Source organism: Phalaenopsis equestris, unplaced genomic scaffold, assembly GCF_001263595.1.
Source record: "Phalaenopsis equestris unplaced genomic scaffold, ASM126359v1 Scaffold000359, whole genome shotgun sequence".
Taxonomy (NCBI): domain Eukaryota; kingdom Viridiplantae; phylum Streptophyta; class Magnoliopsida; order Asparagales; family Orchidaceae; genus Phalaenopsis; species Phalaenopsis equestris.
The window spans coordinates 665,041-680,535 of NW_018164801.1; the positions used below are offsets into that span (position 1 = coordinate 665,041).

The 15,495-nt window shown below is 34.4% G+C and overlaps 3 protein-coding genes across 6 annotated transcripts in view; 2 read left to right on the forward strand and 1 right to left on the reverse strand.

Moving 5' to 3' along the window:
* LOC110026268 (protein unc-50 homolog) overlaps nucleotides 1-1,520 on the forward strand; it is a 38,933-nt gene extending 37,413 nt beyond the window's left edge. For 2 of the 4 annotated variants that reach the window (XM_020727149.1, XM_020727150.1), the window contains exons 7-10: nucleotides 396-454; nucleotides 538-660; nucleotides 777-848; nucleotides 1,302-1,512. In XM_020727149.1, the coding sequence (XP_020582808.1) occupies nucleotides 396-454; nucleotides 538-660; nucleotides 777-848; nucleotides 1,302-1,354 (307 nt within the window). In that variant the 3' untranslated portion in view covers nucleotides 1,355-1,512. Of the gene's footprint in view, nucleotides 1-395; nucleotides 455-537; nucleotides 661-776; nucleotides 849-1,301 lie in introns of all 4 variants that reach the window. The other 2 variants (XM_020727147.1, XM_020727148.1) reach the window with 2 other exon arrangements.
* A 1,622-nt stretch (nucleotides 1,521-3,142) lies between these two features.
* On the forward strand, nucleotides 3,143-8,526 carry LOC110026238 (glycerophosphodiester phosphodiesterase GDPDL7-like). Its single transcript, XM_020727108.1, is given in 11 exon segments — nucleotides 3,143-3,273; nucleotides 3,369-3,478; nucleotides 4,309-4,608; nucleotides 5,204-5,313; nucleotides 5,416-5,917; nucleotides 6,427-6,468; nucleotides 6,567-6,848; nucleotides 7,230-7,369; nucleotides 7,444-7,930; nucleotides 8,105-8,127; nucleotides 8,129-8,526. Coding segments are annotated over 10 exon segments (2,253 nt in total). The 5' UTR covers nucleotides 3,143-3,273; nucleotides 3,369-3,393; the 3' UTR covers nucleotides 8,411-8,526.
* LOC110026239 (limonoid UDP-glucosyltransferase-like) lies at nucleotides 3,438-12,256 on the reverse strand. Its single transcript, XM_020727109.1, is given in 4 exon segments — nucleotides 3,438-3,454; nucleotides 8,710-9,254; nucleotides 11,281-11,914; nucleotides 11,916-12,256. Coding segments are annotated over 3 exon segments (1,449 nt in total). The 5' UTR covers nucleotides 12,203-12,256; the 3' UTR covers nucleotides 3,438-3,454; nucleotides 8,710-8,726.
* Nucleotides 12,257-15,495: the final 3,239 nt, after the last annotated feature.

Below are 15,495 nucleotides of genomic sequence, written 5' to 3' on the forward strand. Positions count from 1 at the left end.
TTGTATACGTAAATATGAAAGTTTAGGTGTGAAAAATGTAAATGCATAAGAATTGTATGCTATTTATGTAAATTCCCCTTACATTAAAAAGGTTTCTAATTAGATTTCTGCTTTTCTTTATTTGTAATCGGCATGATGTGTATCTATAACTGACATTGTATTTTCTTTAATTAATAAAATATTTGAGATGAGAGTTTTATCCTTCAAGGAAAAGAAAAAAAAAACGAACAGGCAAATCCTTCTTTAAGTTTCATTCCCGTTGTGTTACATGCTGCTACAATAACTGCGACTAAACTCTTATTATCCCATCCATTTCATTTTGAAATATTTAATGAAAACCACAATATAATCATTGAACAAAATTTGATATTTCATTTTATTTTGCTTTGTTTCAGGCTGTATGCATTTGATGTGCATTGCAACTCTTTTTTTCCAGCATTCATTATGCTCTATGGTAACATTCTTGACATGGCAAAAAGTAATTTATTTGCATTTTTGTCTGAATTTTTTTTAACTGCTAATTTCTATTTATGTCAGTGATTCAGTACTTCGCTTCTCCTCTACTAGTTGCGCATGGTTTCCTTCCCGTTCTGCTGTCAAATCTGCTTTTTATGGTGGCTATTTCCTACTACAACTACCTTAATTTCTTAGGATATGACGGTATACTCCCACACTCCCCCCTACACCCCCCTCTCCCCTTCCCTCTCGCTCTCCCTCTCTCTCTCTCTCTCTCTCTCTCACTCTATACTTTGACTTATGTTGAGCTTATCATGCAGTACTACCTTTTTTGGAAAGAACAACTTTCTTCTTGTATCCAATTGGTCTTGTCATCATTCTATCCCCTCTCTGTAAGTTTTTTTTTTATTATTTTTAGAAGATTGACATCCCAACCCTCCCAATTCCTATGTATTAATATATCAACCATTTAAACTTTAATTTTTTTTCTAAGGACCATCCAACCTATGCTGAAAACATAGGAATCCGGTGGTCTATATGTAAAATCTGAAGTTCAGTTGGTTGATATATTAATACATAAGAATTGGGTGGTATGTATGTAAATGCCAATTTTTTTTCTTATCAAGGGTTTGTCGTGGATAGTTTTTTCCATTAATTTTATTTACAATTCTTATTTTTGTTTGGCTACTCTTTTTTTTTTTTTTTTTTTTTTTATTTTATTGGTAGAAAGCTTTTATTTTCTTAAAAAATAAATTTCATTTATAATATCCACAAAAGTTTTCGACAAAACTTATTTTTTCCCAAATGAGTCCTAACAACAATGTATTTATGATTTGTTGATGTAGTGACCCTGATTGGCTTCAATCCGACAAGATACCTTATGAGCATATATTTCTGATCTTAACCTCGCACCGGCCGGAGTTCACCCAGTAAACAAATGCAAGCAGATTTAAGCTTCCAGTGGGCTGAAATGTTCAGTTTTTATTTTGTAGAGGTAGATGTGTAATATACTATATTGTTTAGAGAAATCACGCAGTTATATATATATATATATCTATATATATTCTACATGTGTTAGTTATGCTATATTTTTTGAGATAGTTTATATACTAGAAAGTTTACATTGTACTATCCAAACCTTTCCTTATATAAAATTACATCTAACATTTGGATATTCTTGCAACTTTATGTATTTGATTAATTTATCTTATTATCTGATGCACAAATTAAACCCCATTTATTTCAATAGTGAACGACCTTAATATTCACATATTCCTTGGTATTATCGATATATTCCCTGCTTGTAATTTGTCATTACATCATAATTGACTCTTTACATTCTCTCATTGCTATATTGGTAATCCTGACATTATTCTTTTTATTTTTATTTTTTTTTTACATTTTTTGCTTGATGTCATGCCATTAAAAGTTCATTTGAATTCCTATTATCATTTAATATGAATAATCTCTAAGTTATTTCTTATTCATATCATATCTATTTTACCTCATTGATTGACATTTATTGTATGATTATAGATTAAATTTTTGTAATACAATAAAATTTTGGGGCAATTTCCTCCATGGCACTAGAAATTCTACTATTTACAAAACAAGCACCCCTTTTATACGATTTTCAAATTATCACTCAAATATAAAAAATCGAAATAAAATCTCAATCCAAACTTTTATTTTTTTCACCAATTTCTCAATAAATTTATTATGACGCTCATAAACCAATTGCGTAGTTTAAAAAAATAACTCGAGAGCTAATTTTGTAAATAGCAAAATTTTAAGTGCTATTTATGTAATCTCAAAAAATATTTCTAGACTATATATATATATAAATATAAATAAGTCTGTTTGGGGCAGCGATAGCTTATTGAATAATCTATTGATAAGCTGATTAAAAATAATCTGCTGATAAGCTAGGTGTTGTGGCTATTATAAATTTTTATCTTTTTGAAAAAGCCATAGCTGTAGATAGGTGCGGCGTGAAATCATTATTTTGAGCGTTTTCAAAACGCACAAACTGCCAAAATGCAGTTTACCCAAATAGTTCTGGTGCGTTTTCAAAACGCTACCGCACCAAATAAGTTGCCCCAAACGGGCTCATAATGTAGATAAAATCTAATATGCAAAAAAAAAATGAGACTTTTTTTTTGCGCATAAAATTTTAAAAGTAAATGAAATAATAATAATAATGATAATAATCTTTTTGAAAAAGCCAAAGCTGTCATCGCATCTAGATAGGTGCGGTGTGAAATCACTGTTTTTAGAGTTTTCAAAACTCACAAACTGCCAAAAAGCAGTTTACCCAAACAGGTCTATTGCGTTTTCAAAACGCCACCGCACCAAATAAGTTGCCCCAAACGGGCCCATAATGTAGATAAAATCTAATACGCATAAAAAAAATGAGACTTTTTTTTGCGCATCAAATTTGAAAAGTAAATGAAATAATAATAATAATGATAATAATAACAAATTTTGGTAAAAGTGATATGATTAACGGTCTATTTTTGTCTAAACAGTAACAAATTTAGGGTAATTAAGAAAGGTTGAGAGGAAATCGCTCCCGACCGTTACCCTTGAGAAATTAAAAAAAAAAAAAAAAAGCAACCAAAAAAAAGTAACCGAAAATAAAAATAAATACCAAAAAGCCATTAAATATCATTAAACATTCCCTCAAACTCCTTTTATTTGCCATTTTAATTTCTTAAAAAAAGAAAAAAAAATCTCCATCACCTTCTCGCCCCTCTCTTTTGATCTCCGTGCAGCACTGCATTTGCATAGAAGCGATTTCATTCCTCTGTTCTTCAGGTTAGTTTATTTCATCTTCCTCCCTACTTTTCAAAATATTGTAAATTTACCAATCTAATATTCCATTTGTAATTTCTTAAGTTTTATTATTGCAGGAATTTACCAATCTAATATTCAGAAATGGTGGCTTATCTCTTTCTTCTTCTCTTCATAATTCATGGAATCTCTGCTCAGCCTCCACCTTCAAAATGGCAAACCTTGAATGGTATGATGAAATTTTCTATTTTTTCTATTTTGATTTTTCTTATACATCTCATGCAATTTCTATTTTTTTTTTTAATTTTTCTGGACTAATTTGTTTAATATTTAATGTTAATTTTTCTTGATTAATTTGTTTAATATTTGATGTTAGAGCATGAAATAATAGGTTTTTTTCTTACTCATTTTAATGATATTTTACGGCATCATTTATAAATAAGTTAATTGGTTTTGATAATACTGAGATGTTAGCATTATTTGTCAAATATTATGTTTGGTTAAGTGTTATTTTATCTCTATGTCTTGTCAAACATTATGTTTGGTTAAGTGTTATTTTATCTCTATGTCATGACAATAGATGCTTGTCCATTTATATAAAGGCATTTACATAAATACCACAAAATCTTCATGTATTTATACATGCAGGATCTAAATTTCATATTTACATGCATAACACCCATATCTTTAATATTACAAAAAACAAAATCACTATTATTAACATTTTTATGCATTGGTTATGTTGTCAAGCCCTTTTAAGTAGAATGAAACTAAACTCTTAAACATCGAGGTACCTTTCGGTACAAGAATTGACCATTAGGCCAAAGCGGATGGGTGAGAGTTTGGATTGTTACATAAATGGCCAAAGTTTTATAAATGTAAATATAAAATTTAGATATGCAATTCCGTGTATTATGTTATATGTATATCACACTTGAAAAGAAAGCAATTCTATGTATAATGATCAATGTTGAATCTACACACACACACTCTCTCTCTCTCTAACAAATTTATTTATTATTATTTTTAAAAATATTTCAAAAAAAAAAAAAAATACAGGATCTCCTCCATTAGTGGTGGCTAGAGGAGGATTCTCAGGCATTTTTCCAGAATCAAGCTCCTATGCTTATGACTCAGCAAAATCAGCGAGCAGCCTTCACAATGTTGTGGTGCTCTGTGATCTTCAATTAACAAAAGACAGCATTGGAATATGCAAGTCAGATTTGAGACTTGATAATTCTACTAATATTGCAACTATTTTCCCAAAGAGAGGAAATACTTACAGAGTGAATGGGCAGGCTGTTAGGGGATGGTTCTCTGTAGATTTTACAGCAGAAGAGTTATTCACTAATGTGGCATGTAAGCATCACGGGAAATAGTAATTTTTTTCTTAAATTTTCAATAATTTTAAGGAGTTGTTTGGCATCCTAATTCACGAAGAGTTTCACTAATGGGACAGTTTTTGTCTGATTTGCGTTTCAGACCGTCACCACAGTTTTGTTTGGGGGGCTGTTTTATTACTATTTTCTATAATTTTTTGTGATGTAAAGTCACTTTTTTGAACCTGAATTGTTATTGTGCGATGACTGTAAGAAAATTATTGTCTGACTTTTTGAAAAAAAAATAAATATATTTATAATTATCACGACAATTTTCTAAATACTTATTTTATTTGTCACAACTTTACAATCATTTTTTAAAAAAACTGGAACCACCCCAAACAGACTCTTAAGTGAGATTTAACTTAAATTTTGTCAAACACGAATTAGAATCTTTGAATGATGTCCGGTTTTGATAAATCATATTTCAATTTTATGACTGGTTAAATTCAATAACTTATAAATCCAACTTTAATATATTTAATAACATGAAACCAAACAACCCCTTTTGAGTGTTTGAATGATGAGTATTGTCTGAAGCCCTCATAATTTTCCATTCATTTGTTCTCTTAAAGTGATTCAGAACATATATTCAAGGCCTAGTATATTTGATGGTGTCATGCCTATCTTAACCATTGATGATGTCCAAGGGCACAAACCTGCTCAACTATGGTTGAATGTACAGGTATATATCTATCTAACAGTTTAATAATATAAATTTCAATTTCATTCAATAAATATAAATTAAAAAAATTTCCCCCTGCCCCCACTTTGTCTTCTCTTGCAGTACAGTTCATTCTACAAAGAACATAAATTAGATGTACTAGACTTCATCAAGTTAACCTCACAACGTATACACTACAATTTCATCTCATCACCAGAAATAGACTTCCTGAAGAATGTTGATGTGAGCGCCATGAGAAAGAAACCAAAGCTCGTATTCAAGTTCCTGGACATCGGTTCGATTGAGCCGATGACAAACAAGACGTACGGAAACCTTCTTGAGGATTTAGAGTATATCAAGACATTTGCATCAGGGATTTTGGTGCAGAAGGAATACATATGGCCTGTTGATGATAATGGATATTTAGCTCCAGCTACTGATATTGTAGAAGATGCACATGGCCTAGGATTGGAAGTTTACGCTTCAGGATTTGCTAATGATGTGCCTGGAAGCTACAATAATAGCTATGATCCAATTCAAGAGTATCTTCAGTTTATTGATAATTCAGATTTCTCCGTTGATGGTGTCCTCACTGACTTCCCTTACACTGCATCAGAGGCTATTGGTAACCATTTGTTGCTCTCAAGCCACCACCCCCTCCCTTTTTTCTGGCTCCTTTTTTATGTTTTATTGTCTTAATTTTAATCTTATGAAGAAAAATTGCTGCTCATAATTAGTCATGGACTTCTAAAAAGCATATGATATTTAGATGTTATTTTATTAAGGATTTTTTGGGAATTTCAATGTATTTATAGGTTTAAGAGAAATTGTCTTGGATGAACTATTATAATTTTTTTTAATATATTTTTGTGTATTAATCTTCTTTTCTAATTTCAATTCTTTTTATTATGATAAATGTACAAGTTAAAGTCCTTTCTAACTCCCAACACTCTAGATGTATTTTATATTTTTGTGTATTATTCTTCTTTTCTAATATCAATTCTTTTCATTTATGTTAAATGTATAAGTTGAAGTCCTTTCTAACTCCCAACACTCTAGATGTATTTAGAATTTAAGATATTTTTCTATGAGTGCAATATAAGACTATGATTGTTGTTTGTAATGTACATGCAGCTTGTTTTGCAAATAACCAGAACAAAGCTCTCTCTAGTGAAGGTCAGTTTAAAAATGACATATCTTGTTCATAATAGCATCTTACTATATATGCTTGAAACCTGACAAGAAATTCAAATGCAATTGCATATTGTACACAGCTCAGCCATTGGTTATAACTCACAATGGTGCAAGTGGGATCTATCCTGGAAGCACTGATCTTGCCTATAAACAAGCAGTAGAAGATGGCGCAGATATTATTGATTGTTCTGTTCAGTTGTCAAAAGATGGAATTTCATTCTGCTTGGACTCAGCAGATCTTTCAGGAAGCACAACAGCAATGCCTAAATTCATGTCAAAGTCTACAACAATACCAGAGATCCAAAACAACAGTGGAATCTTCACATTTGACCTCACATGGTCTGAGATCCAAAGCTTAAAACGTAATGACTTCTACTTTGTTATTTTTTTGCAAAATTTACAAACATATCACAAAATTCTTATGCACTTACATATTTGACACCTAGAGTTTGATATTTATGCTTATAGGTTATAACACCTTAGTGTCATAAACCTACGACTGAAAAGGTGCATTTTACTTTTAGAAAGATAGTGATGGAGATATTTTTGATGTGATATGAAAAATTTTAGTGATATATATTTAAATATGAATGTATAGGTGTTAGATGTATAAATACATAGAATTTGTGCGTTATGTATGTAAATGCCTCTTTTTTTTTGTATGTGAAAGTTGATCAAGATGTCGAAAAACTATAATAAATGAAGAGATTTTAATGGCATAAAATGTTTATTTCCTTTTCCAGCTAATTTAGTAAGCCCCTACTCCTCAGTTGGGTTGGTAAGAAATCCTGTTGCCAAAAACATGGGCAAAATTCTGAAATTGGCTGAATTCCTATCCTTTGCCAAAAACAGTACTGTTCCAGGTGTTTTAATCAATATTCAGGTATCAAATCATAAACCATTTTCACACAAATTATCTACTATAATTATTCTAATTGTTACTCTTATCATATATAGAATGCTCCCTACCTAGCATCAAAGAAGGGTGTCAGTATGGTCGATGTTGTTTCGACTGCATTGGCTAATGCAAGCTACGACGAAGACAGAACTAAAAGAGTTCTAATCCAATCTGATGATTCATCAGTTCTTACAGAATTTAAGAAGATTAACACTCGCTATGAACGCATTCTCTTGATTCCAGAGCAAGTTGGTGATGCACCAAAGCCTGCTGTGGATGAGATAAAGAAGTTTGCTACTGCAGTTAATGTTATAAGATCATCCATAATGGCTTATGATGGTGCTTTGATCTCCTATTTCACTAATGTTACAGCTGAGATGCAGAGATCGAATATATCTGTTTATGTTTCGGTGCTCAGAAATGAATTTACAACGATAGCTTACGATTTCTTCTCAGATCCAGTTGTTGAAATTGCTACTTTTGTTGGTGGAATTGGCGTGAATGGTCTAATTACTGAATATCCTGCAACAGCAAGAGCCTACTTAAGTAAGTACTCACCATTACCACATCACAATAAGAATTGTGTGCTAATATGTATGTGAAATTTCCCGATTTAGGTGATATTTATCATTCAAATCAGCTTTTAGGATCACAGACCTCCTGGGTTTGTTAAATCTGAAACTTTGCAATTAAACTCCATTTCTGAAATGGATTCTACAGGGACCCCATGCTCAAACCTCACCGCTAGGCTTCCCTACTAGTCGTCCCTACACAATCTTACCGGTGGCGGCCGGTGGCATCAAATCGCTGGCTTTGCCAGAGACACTGCCTCCAGCTCAATCACCAGCACCGCCTCTCGAACCCTCAGATGTGGTCGACCCACCTCTTCCCGATGTTGTTAATCAAGCAAATCCTGCTCAGGCACAGACTCCAGGTTCTGAGCCCAAGGCAAGCGGACAACTCTCAAATGTAGCACTGAACGCTTATCTCTGCCTCCTTGTAGTGATGCTCAACTTTCTGTGTTGAAGTAATTGTTTCATTTTACATAGCAGAACCAATTGTTGCAGTGTGGAAACTAAACTAAGATCAGGAGATTACATTAATTAAACTAAAGTGAGAATGGATTTTGAACTATATTAAGGACACGGATTCCTAATGATTTTTGTACTATCGTGAAAAGTGAACTTCATTATTTGTTTCATCTTTTTATTATCTTAACTCCTCAAGTTTCGGAAGAATTAAGCTGATTCAATTGCCGAATTAGATCCATCAACAACTGTTTTCGTCGCAACAATTATTCTCATAAATTAAAAACGAACCATTACCGACTTAATTGATATGTTTACGTAGCCACGACGCACGAACCCTGAATGGCCGGACAAGCTGCGACGACCGGATCGACAACTGTACCGCCGCCGCTCGCCACCCATTTCCTCACATCATCAACAAACCTTTCAATGTTACGGTCCGATGATCCGCCGGAAGCGATGGCGAGTCGAGCAACCTCCTTCCACTCCTGAGCGCGCTTCCGCATCGCATCGGCGGCCGGGCCGTCGATAGCGGCGGCGAGAGAACGAACGATCTCAGCGCGAGCGGCCGGAAGGGGGAGGGGTACGCCGATGCGGTGGACGTCGCAGAGAAATTTAGCGTCGGGAACTTGATCTCCCCATTGAGGGAAGGCGACGGCCGGGATACCGGCGGCGATGAGTTCTAGGGTTGAGTTCCAGCCGCAGTGCGTGACGAAGCAGGCCAGAGCTTGGTGGGCCAGGACCTTCTCCTGTGGGCTCCACTCCACCAGTAGACTCCTCCCTTCTCTTTCTATCTCTTCCTCGAAACCCTCGGGAAGTAATTCTCGAAGGTTCTCCCTTACCTACAATGAGCGAAAGAGCAAATTAAAAAGTTTTTATTATATTTACTATATATATATATTAATAATATTAATAATATTAATGTTAACATATGTTATAATTAAGTCCAAAATACATTATTTAATATTCCATCTAAGTCTTCTTAATAGTTATGAAGCTCGATAAACAAAATTAAAATAAAATAATACCTATGATTACTCGATGAGAAAATGATAAATTCTGCTGTCATATTTTTTATGATTCTGAGTGTAAATATCAAATTTTAGGATGTTGGATACGTAAATACATAATTATATACAATAAAATACTAATTTATGGGTGGAAAATCGATTTTCTTACAGTATAGAATATAAAAATATTAGGGTGATTAAAATATATATTTGTGAAATATATAATAGAATACATTATGTAACTAATGGATATAGTGCGCGCGCGCGTGCTGCATGCATTGCTTTTGATAATAGGGCTTTTAAGTTTTAAATGAGTTAGGTAGCAAGCACTGTATTTAGATCATGAATAAATATTAAATAATAATCATATCTATGTTATATCAAATCTAAGCTATCGTTGATTTATTAGACTCGTGCCCGGACTATATGTATATATAATTTTAATGTTAATTTTATAAGTCAATTATTAACTTGATGTTAAATAATTCAATATTTGAGTATTATGAATATAAATATGAAAATTTAGATGTTATATGTATGAATGGAAGTGACATGTTTATTACGTATGTAAACACGCCACAACAATAAACTATATGGGTAAATAAATACCGTGGTTGAAAAAATGGAATAGGACTGACCAGTTCAATGATTGACCGATTATTGTCAATTCAGTCTAAACTCAAAATTATTTATGTATATCATTCAGGCAATTCAGTCTAAGCTCAGAATTATTTATGTATATACAGAATTAGAATTGAACCAGCCAGAACCCTTAATCTACGAGCCGATCGAATTTTTGAAACAGGTCGTTTCAAATATTGTTTAATTTTAATTGTTGATTTTAATGGGATGAGCAAAAATAAGATATTTCAATTAAAAAAATAAAAAAAATGCTTCTATTTAATTATTTATTTTAAATATTTTTCAAAAAATTTTAAAATATTAGCTTAAATTAAAATATTACTTATTGCATTGAAAATAATGATCATTATTTTTGTTTTTTAAATTATATTAAAATAATTTTTATATTTATTATATTATCGATGCAACAAGAGAAATCAATGAATTTTGAACATTTATTTTTTCAATAAAAGAGAAGGTGCCTCTCATTTTCGCAAAAAAAATTGCGTACATAAGACGTTCGCAGATATGCGTACGCCTGTAAATTTTGCAAGGAGGATTTTGAGAGGTTATAACCGTGTTTACCCCTTGTAACCTCCCTGTAACCTACTTGTATCTTCTAGTAAGTTTTGCGCTTCTGTTTTCATATACATGTAGGTTACAAGGAGGTTACAAAGGATATAATGCGGTTATAACCTCCCAAAATTCCTGTAACATGTTTGCAAGTTACAGACGTACGCATCTCTGTGTAGGTCTTATGTACGCAATTTTTTTCCCTCATTTTCATAAATAAAAGACCGTGACGTGCTTACTAAATCTATATTTCTCATTTTATTTAATTTTAAGCAAGTATAGCATCACGGGACAATATGAACGAGCTTGTGCGTTTCATGATAAGTTGTTTATCCTGAAACGCGGCACGCGACCTGCGTTTAGTGTAAAAATCAAAACGCGGTTTCGAATAAACTGGCGAAACGCGCAAACCAAATGGTCTGACGGTGTTTTTATAAGCTGCCTCAAACGGGCCCTTCAACGCCACAACATGAACACAATGTTTTTTTTTATTATATATATAATTAAAAATATAAAAAACATATCATACCGAATAAAATAAAATAAAATAAAAACACATCAAAATTCAAGAAAATGAAGTGATTAATTCTTGATAATATTTTTTTAAATAAAAATAATGTTTTTTAAAATAATAATAATAAATAAAAAGTGAATAAGAAATTACCACCCAAAGAAAAGGCCAGCCGGAGTTCTTAAGCCCAAAAGCGAGCTCATGCATCTCATCCGAACTCAACATAACTATGCTCCCCATCGATACATACACGACAGATCTCTTCTCCTGCCTATCAAGCCACCCAATACAGCCATCCGCTGCCTTCCACAAATCGGCCTTAATCTCCTCCTGCGGCTCACCAGACTCAACCAGCGGCCCCACAGGTATCACCGGCGATATCCCCTCAATAGCCTTGAAAGCATCGCTCTCCAACGCCTCGAAGGAGTTGGCGAAAACCCATCGGGCCTTCGAGATGTTCTTGAACTGGCCCAAAATCACATTTTTAAGAGGCTTATATGGGTTCGAAGGGAGGAGAAATGTGGGCAGGTCGTCGGGCCGCATGGGCGGGAGGCCCGGTAGACTCACCGTGACATCAGGGTTTCCTTCCGACGGGAAATCCGAGGGTTTGTGGTGGTAATGGTAGTAGGTGGAGAAGACGGCGCAGGACTGGACCCATAAAACGGCGGCCGGGATTCCGAAATGTTCGGCGACGTCGAGAGCCCATGGAAGAAAGGGGTTGTTGATGAGGCAGGAGATGGGTCGGCCGGCTAGGGTTTGGCGGTGAATGAGGAGGGAGAGGGCCGGGGGGCCTCAGGATGCTGAGGTCGTATCGGCGGGGGTCGGTGGGGTCGGAGCCGTCGTCGAAGAATTCGAAGCGGAGGAGGCCGCGGCCGACGGGGATTAAGTCGGATTCGCCTGGGGAGGCGGCGGCGGCGGAGGGGGAGATGCGGTGGCCGAGCTCGAGAGTGGTGGAGAAGGTGACGAGGGGACCTTTGGAGGCGATGCGCTTGGCTAGGCGGAGGAGGGGGTTGAGGTGGCCTTGGCCGGGGAAGGAGACGAAGAGAAAGTGGAGGAGAGGGGAAGCTTCTCCCATGGCGGACACCGGTGGTTGGTTTGATCAGCTCTGGAGGAGGTAGCTGGCTTTGTCTTTATAGCTGAGAGGAAGTTGGTAGGGGTTTAATTGTTAAGAAAAAAAAAAATAGAGGTTTTTTTGTGTTTATATGCCTGACTTCTTATGTATTTATATGGGACACTAGTTTTTATTGTAAAATTTCATAATTAAGAAAAGAAAAAAAAAGCTTTTTTTTTTTTCGCAGGAAGTTTTTGTTTGGTTGCATATCTCATATCCAAAGCCTTAATATTTACACACAAATCTTTAATGTCACGTCAATTATAATATTATTAGAACTTTTAGAAAAAATAAAATCCATATTTTTATGTTTAAAGCATCAATATGTTATCGATGTAAATATGAAGCATGGGCGTAAAATATGTAAATAGTAAGAATTGTTTTTTTTTTCCTTTACTTTTTTGGTAATTTTATGGATTTGCTCATCATAAAGGCTTAAAGTGATTTAAGTGTTTATAAGTGTGTAGGGTGGAGGCGTGCACAATGTAGAAGATCATGTGCCCATCTGGCTAAATGAGCAAAGACACATGAGCCAAACCAACTAGGTTGAAACCGACCGATCCACGAGACAGACAAGAGAATGACCGGTGATCCTAACACGAGCCACCCGACTGAAAATGAGATAAAAGAGTGTCAAAGTCATCCATTGCAGAAAAACCAACTTGACGTGATAACCTATGCCTCAGGAGAGCGAATCCCAAGGATGATCGAATTCAACAAAATATATTTGATCAATCGAAGGGGATAATCGAAGGGGACCCCAACGACTCCTCATTAGGAATCGAAGATAATCGACCAGGTATGACTAAGCTACAATGATTAAGCTCAGTCAGCCGAGCTGATCCCGTTGACCTGAGTCAACTAAGTTTAGTCGGCTGAGCCAGAAGACAACCAAACGATAACAATCGAAGGGGACCCCAATGACTCCTCATTAGGAATCGAAGATAATCAACTAGGTATGACTAAGCTACACTGATTAAGCTCAGTCGGTCGAGCTGATCCCGTTGACCTGAGTCAACTAAATTTAGTCGGCTGAGCCAGAAGACAACCAAACGATAAGGCCACATTTGTAGCGCTGACACTTTCTAAATGTTGTTAAGAATATAATATTATCATTGTATTATCTCCTTTACAAATAGAAAATCATTTTATAAGAAGACAGATGTATTGATGTTCATTATTTTTGTTCTTCTCTCTCTCACTCTCTTTCTATCTATCTTTATCTCAATCTCCCTCTCCCAAATCTAATATATTTATCTATGGGACTTTAGTTTCTATTATAAAATTTCATAATTAGGAAAAAACACACACATAGTTCTTGTTTAGTAGCATCTCTTACTAAAGTTCTGTTTGCCTCTGCTTTCTTTTTTAAAAGTTCGTTTAAATTGAGCTTTTTAAAACATGTTGTCTTGACGTTCAACTTTTTAAAGCTAATGTACTGTTTCGATGCAAGTGAATCGGCTGGAGTTCGTCATCGGAAATCTTCCTTCCCGTAGACCTCCGGTTAGATTTCGCCACTAAATGTCGCTGTGGATCATGATGGAAGAGAAGAGGAGGAGGCAGGATGCAGCGAAGACGACGGCGAAGATGATACCATGTAGATATCATCACATCGTGCACATGTACTAAATCAAGCGACTATATCTGTAGTTGGACAGTGCATGGCATGCATGTTCATAATTTGAATATTGTGCCAAGTAATAATGATACAAGCCATTATCATGAATGAGACATCTACATACTATAATGCATTAAATGTTGGAGCAATTTTGGTTGAATGTAGCATGCAGCTTTCATAAAATATATTATCATCTAGCTACTCTTTGTGGAGGAGTCAGCATTAGAGATTAAAGAAGAATAACAATACATGAATGAGAGATAATGCATAAATATATAATGCTGCTCTCATACTTCACTATTTATAAGTTGCAGCTTAGCAAATTGAATTAGGTTTGGGGCTCTGAGTTTTAATCTATTTGGCATATAGCTTTCCAAAAGTTTGAGCTAGCTTCTGAAATATCAAAGAAGATCTTTATATGTGCTTGTGAGCATACATTTTTAATTATTGAGCTTATTATATGTATTTATGAATTGAGAAGGAAGTTAAAATTCGAATGATCGAGCTTTAATTGATGGTTTGTAGTTCAATGATTGCACAAATTTTGGGGATGTTATGTTTTCTTCAATTAGTATAGACTTTGTTTGCTTGATAATGACATTACCTTCATTGTTGCTTTAAATGGTGGATTATATTCATTAAAATTCTTTCAAAAAATGAGCCAGAACTTTCTATTATGATAGGAAACCTCTCGAGGTGATCTATGATTTATATCTTATTATGTATTGCACGAATCTCAAAGAATTTTGAGTGAGACATAACTTCAAATACAAATTTATGATCATTCAAGCTCTGATTCGTTTGAATATGGGTCTAATCATACCAGAATAAATAATTTAAGCACAAATAGAAGTTTTGGATCTTCAGTTGAATGATTAAATGAACTCCAAATCTAAAAAGTTTCTAATCAAATCGAGTGTTTCAATGAGACAAATCCAACAAGCTCAATATCACTTAATTCATACATCATTAAGGCACTTAAATACTCATAAAATATCATTTAATCAAAAGAATAACTCTAGGTCTTTTGATGAAGTGGTCTGAATTCATGTAATATTCATGAAGCATATCATTCACAAAATCTATAAATAAACTCTCACTCTCTTCTTGAAAGGCAATCGAGATCGGGAGGGGAAATTTGAAGGAGCTCCAAGCTCTTAAGTGGTTCGTGAGCTCCATCACCGATGGGCCCCCTTTGACCAGTCGTCGCCACTGTTGGACCACCGTCGCCGTTGCAGCACCATTGTCGACTTGCTGCAGTTGTTTCTCGATATGCTATGAAGCACGTAAAAACCACACAAACATACATGTTACTCAAATAGTATATAGATTTAAGTATGTTCTAGTTTATTAGTCCTACGTTTAATCTGAAGTATCACAATTTTGTGAATTTTTTAAAGTGATCGAAATTATTTTGCAAAGTGCTGAATCTTATGAACTAAGCACGTGGCTTTTCTTAAGTGAAAAGACCTCCATTGAATTGGACCTAGCAATCTAGCCCTATCCACATGATTCAAATATTGTTGACAATCATGAACAATATTACTCATAAGCCTCTTTCAATGTCATAAGAAGCCTTGAAATTTCATATTATAGTTTAGTTTCCTAAACAATTCAAAAACCCTCGTGTTTCCCTATA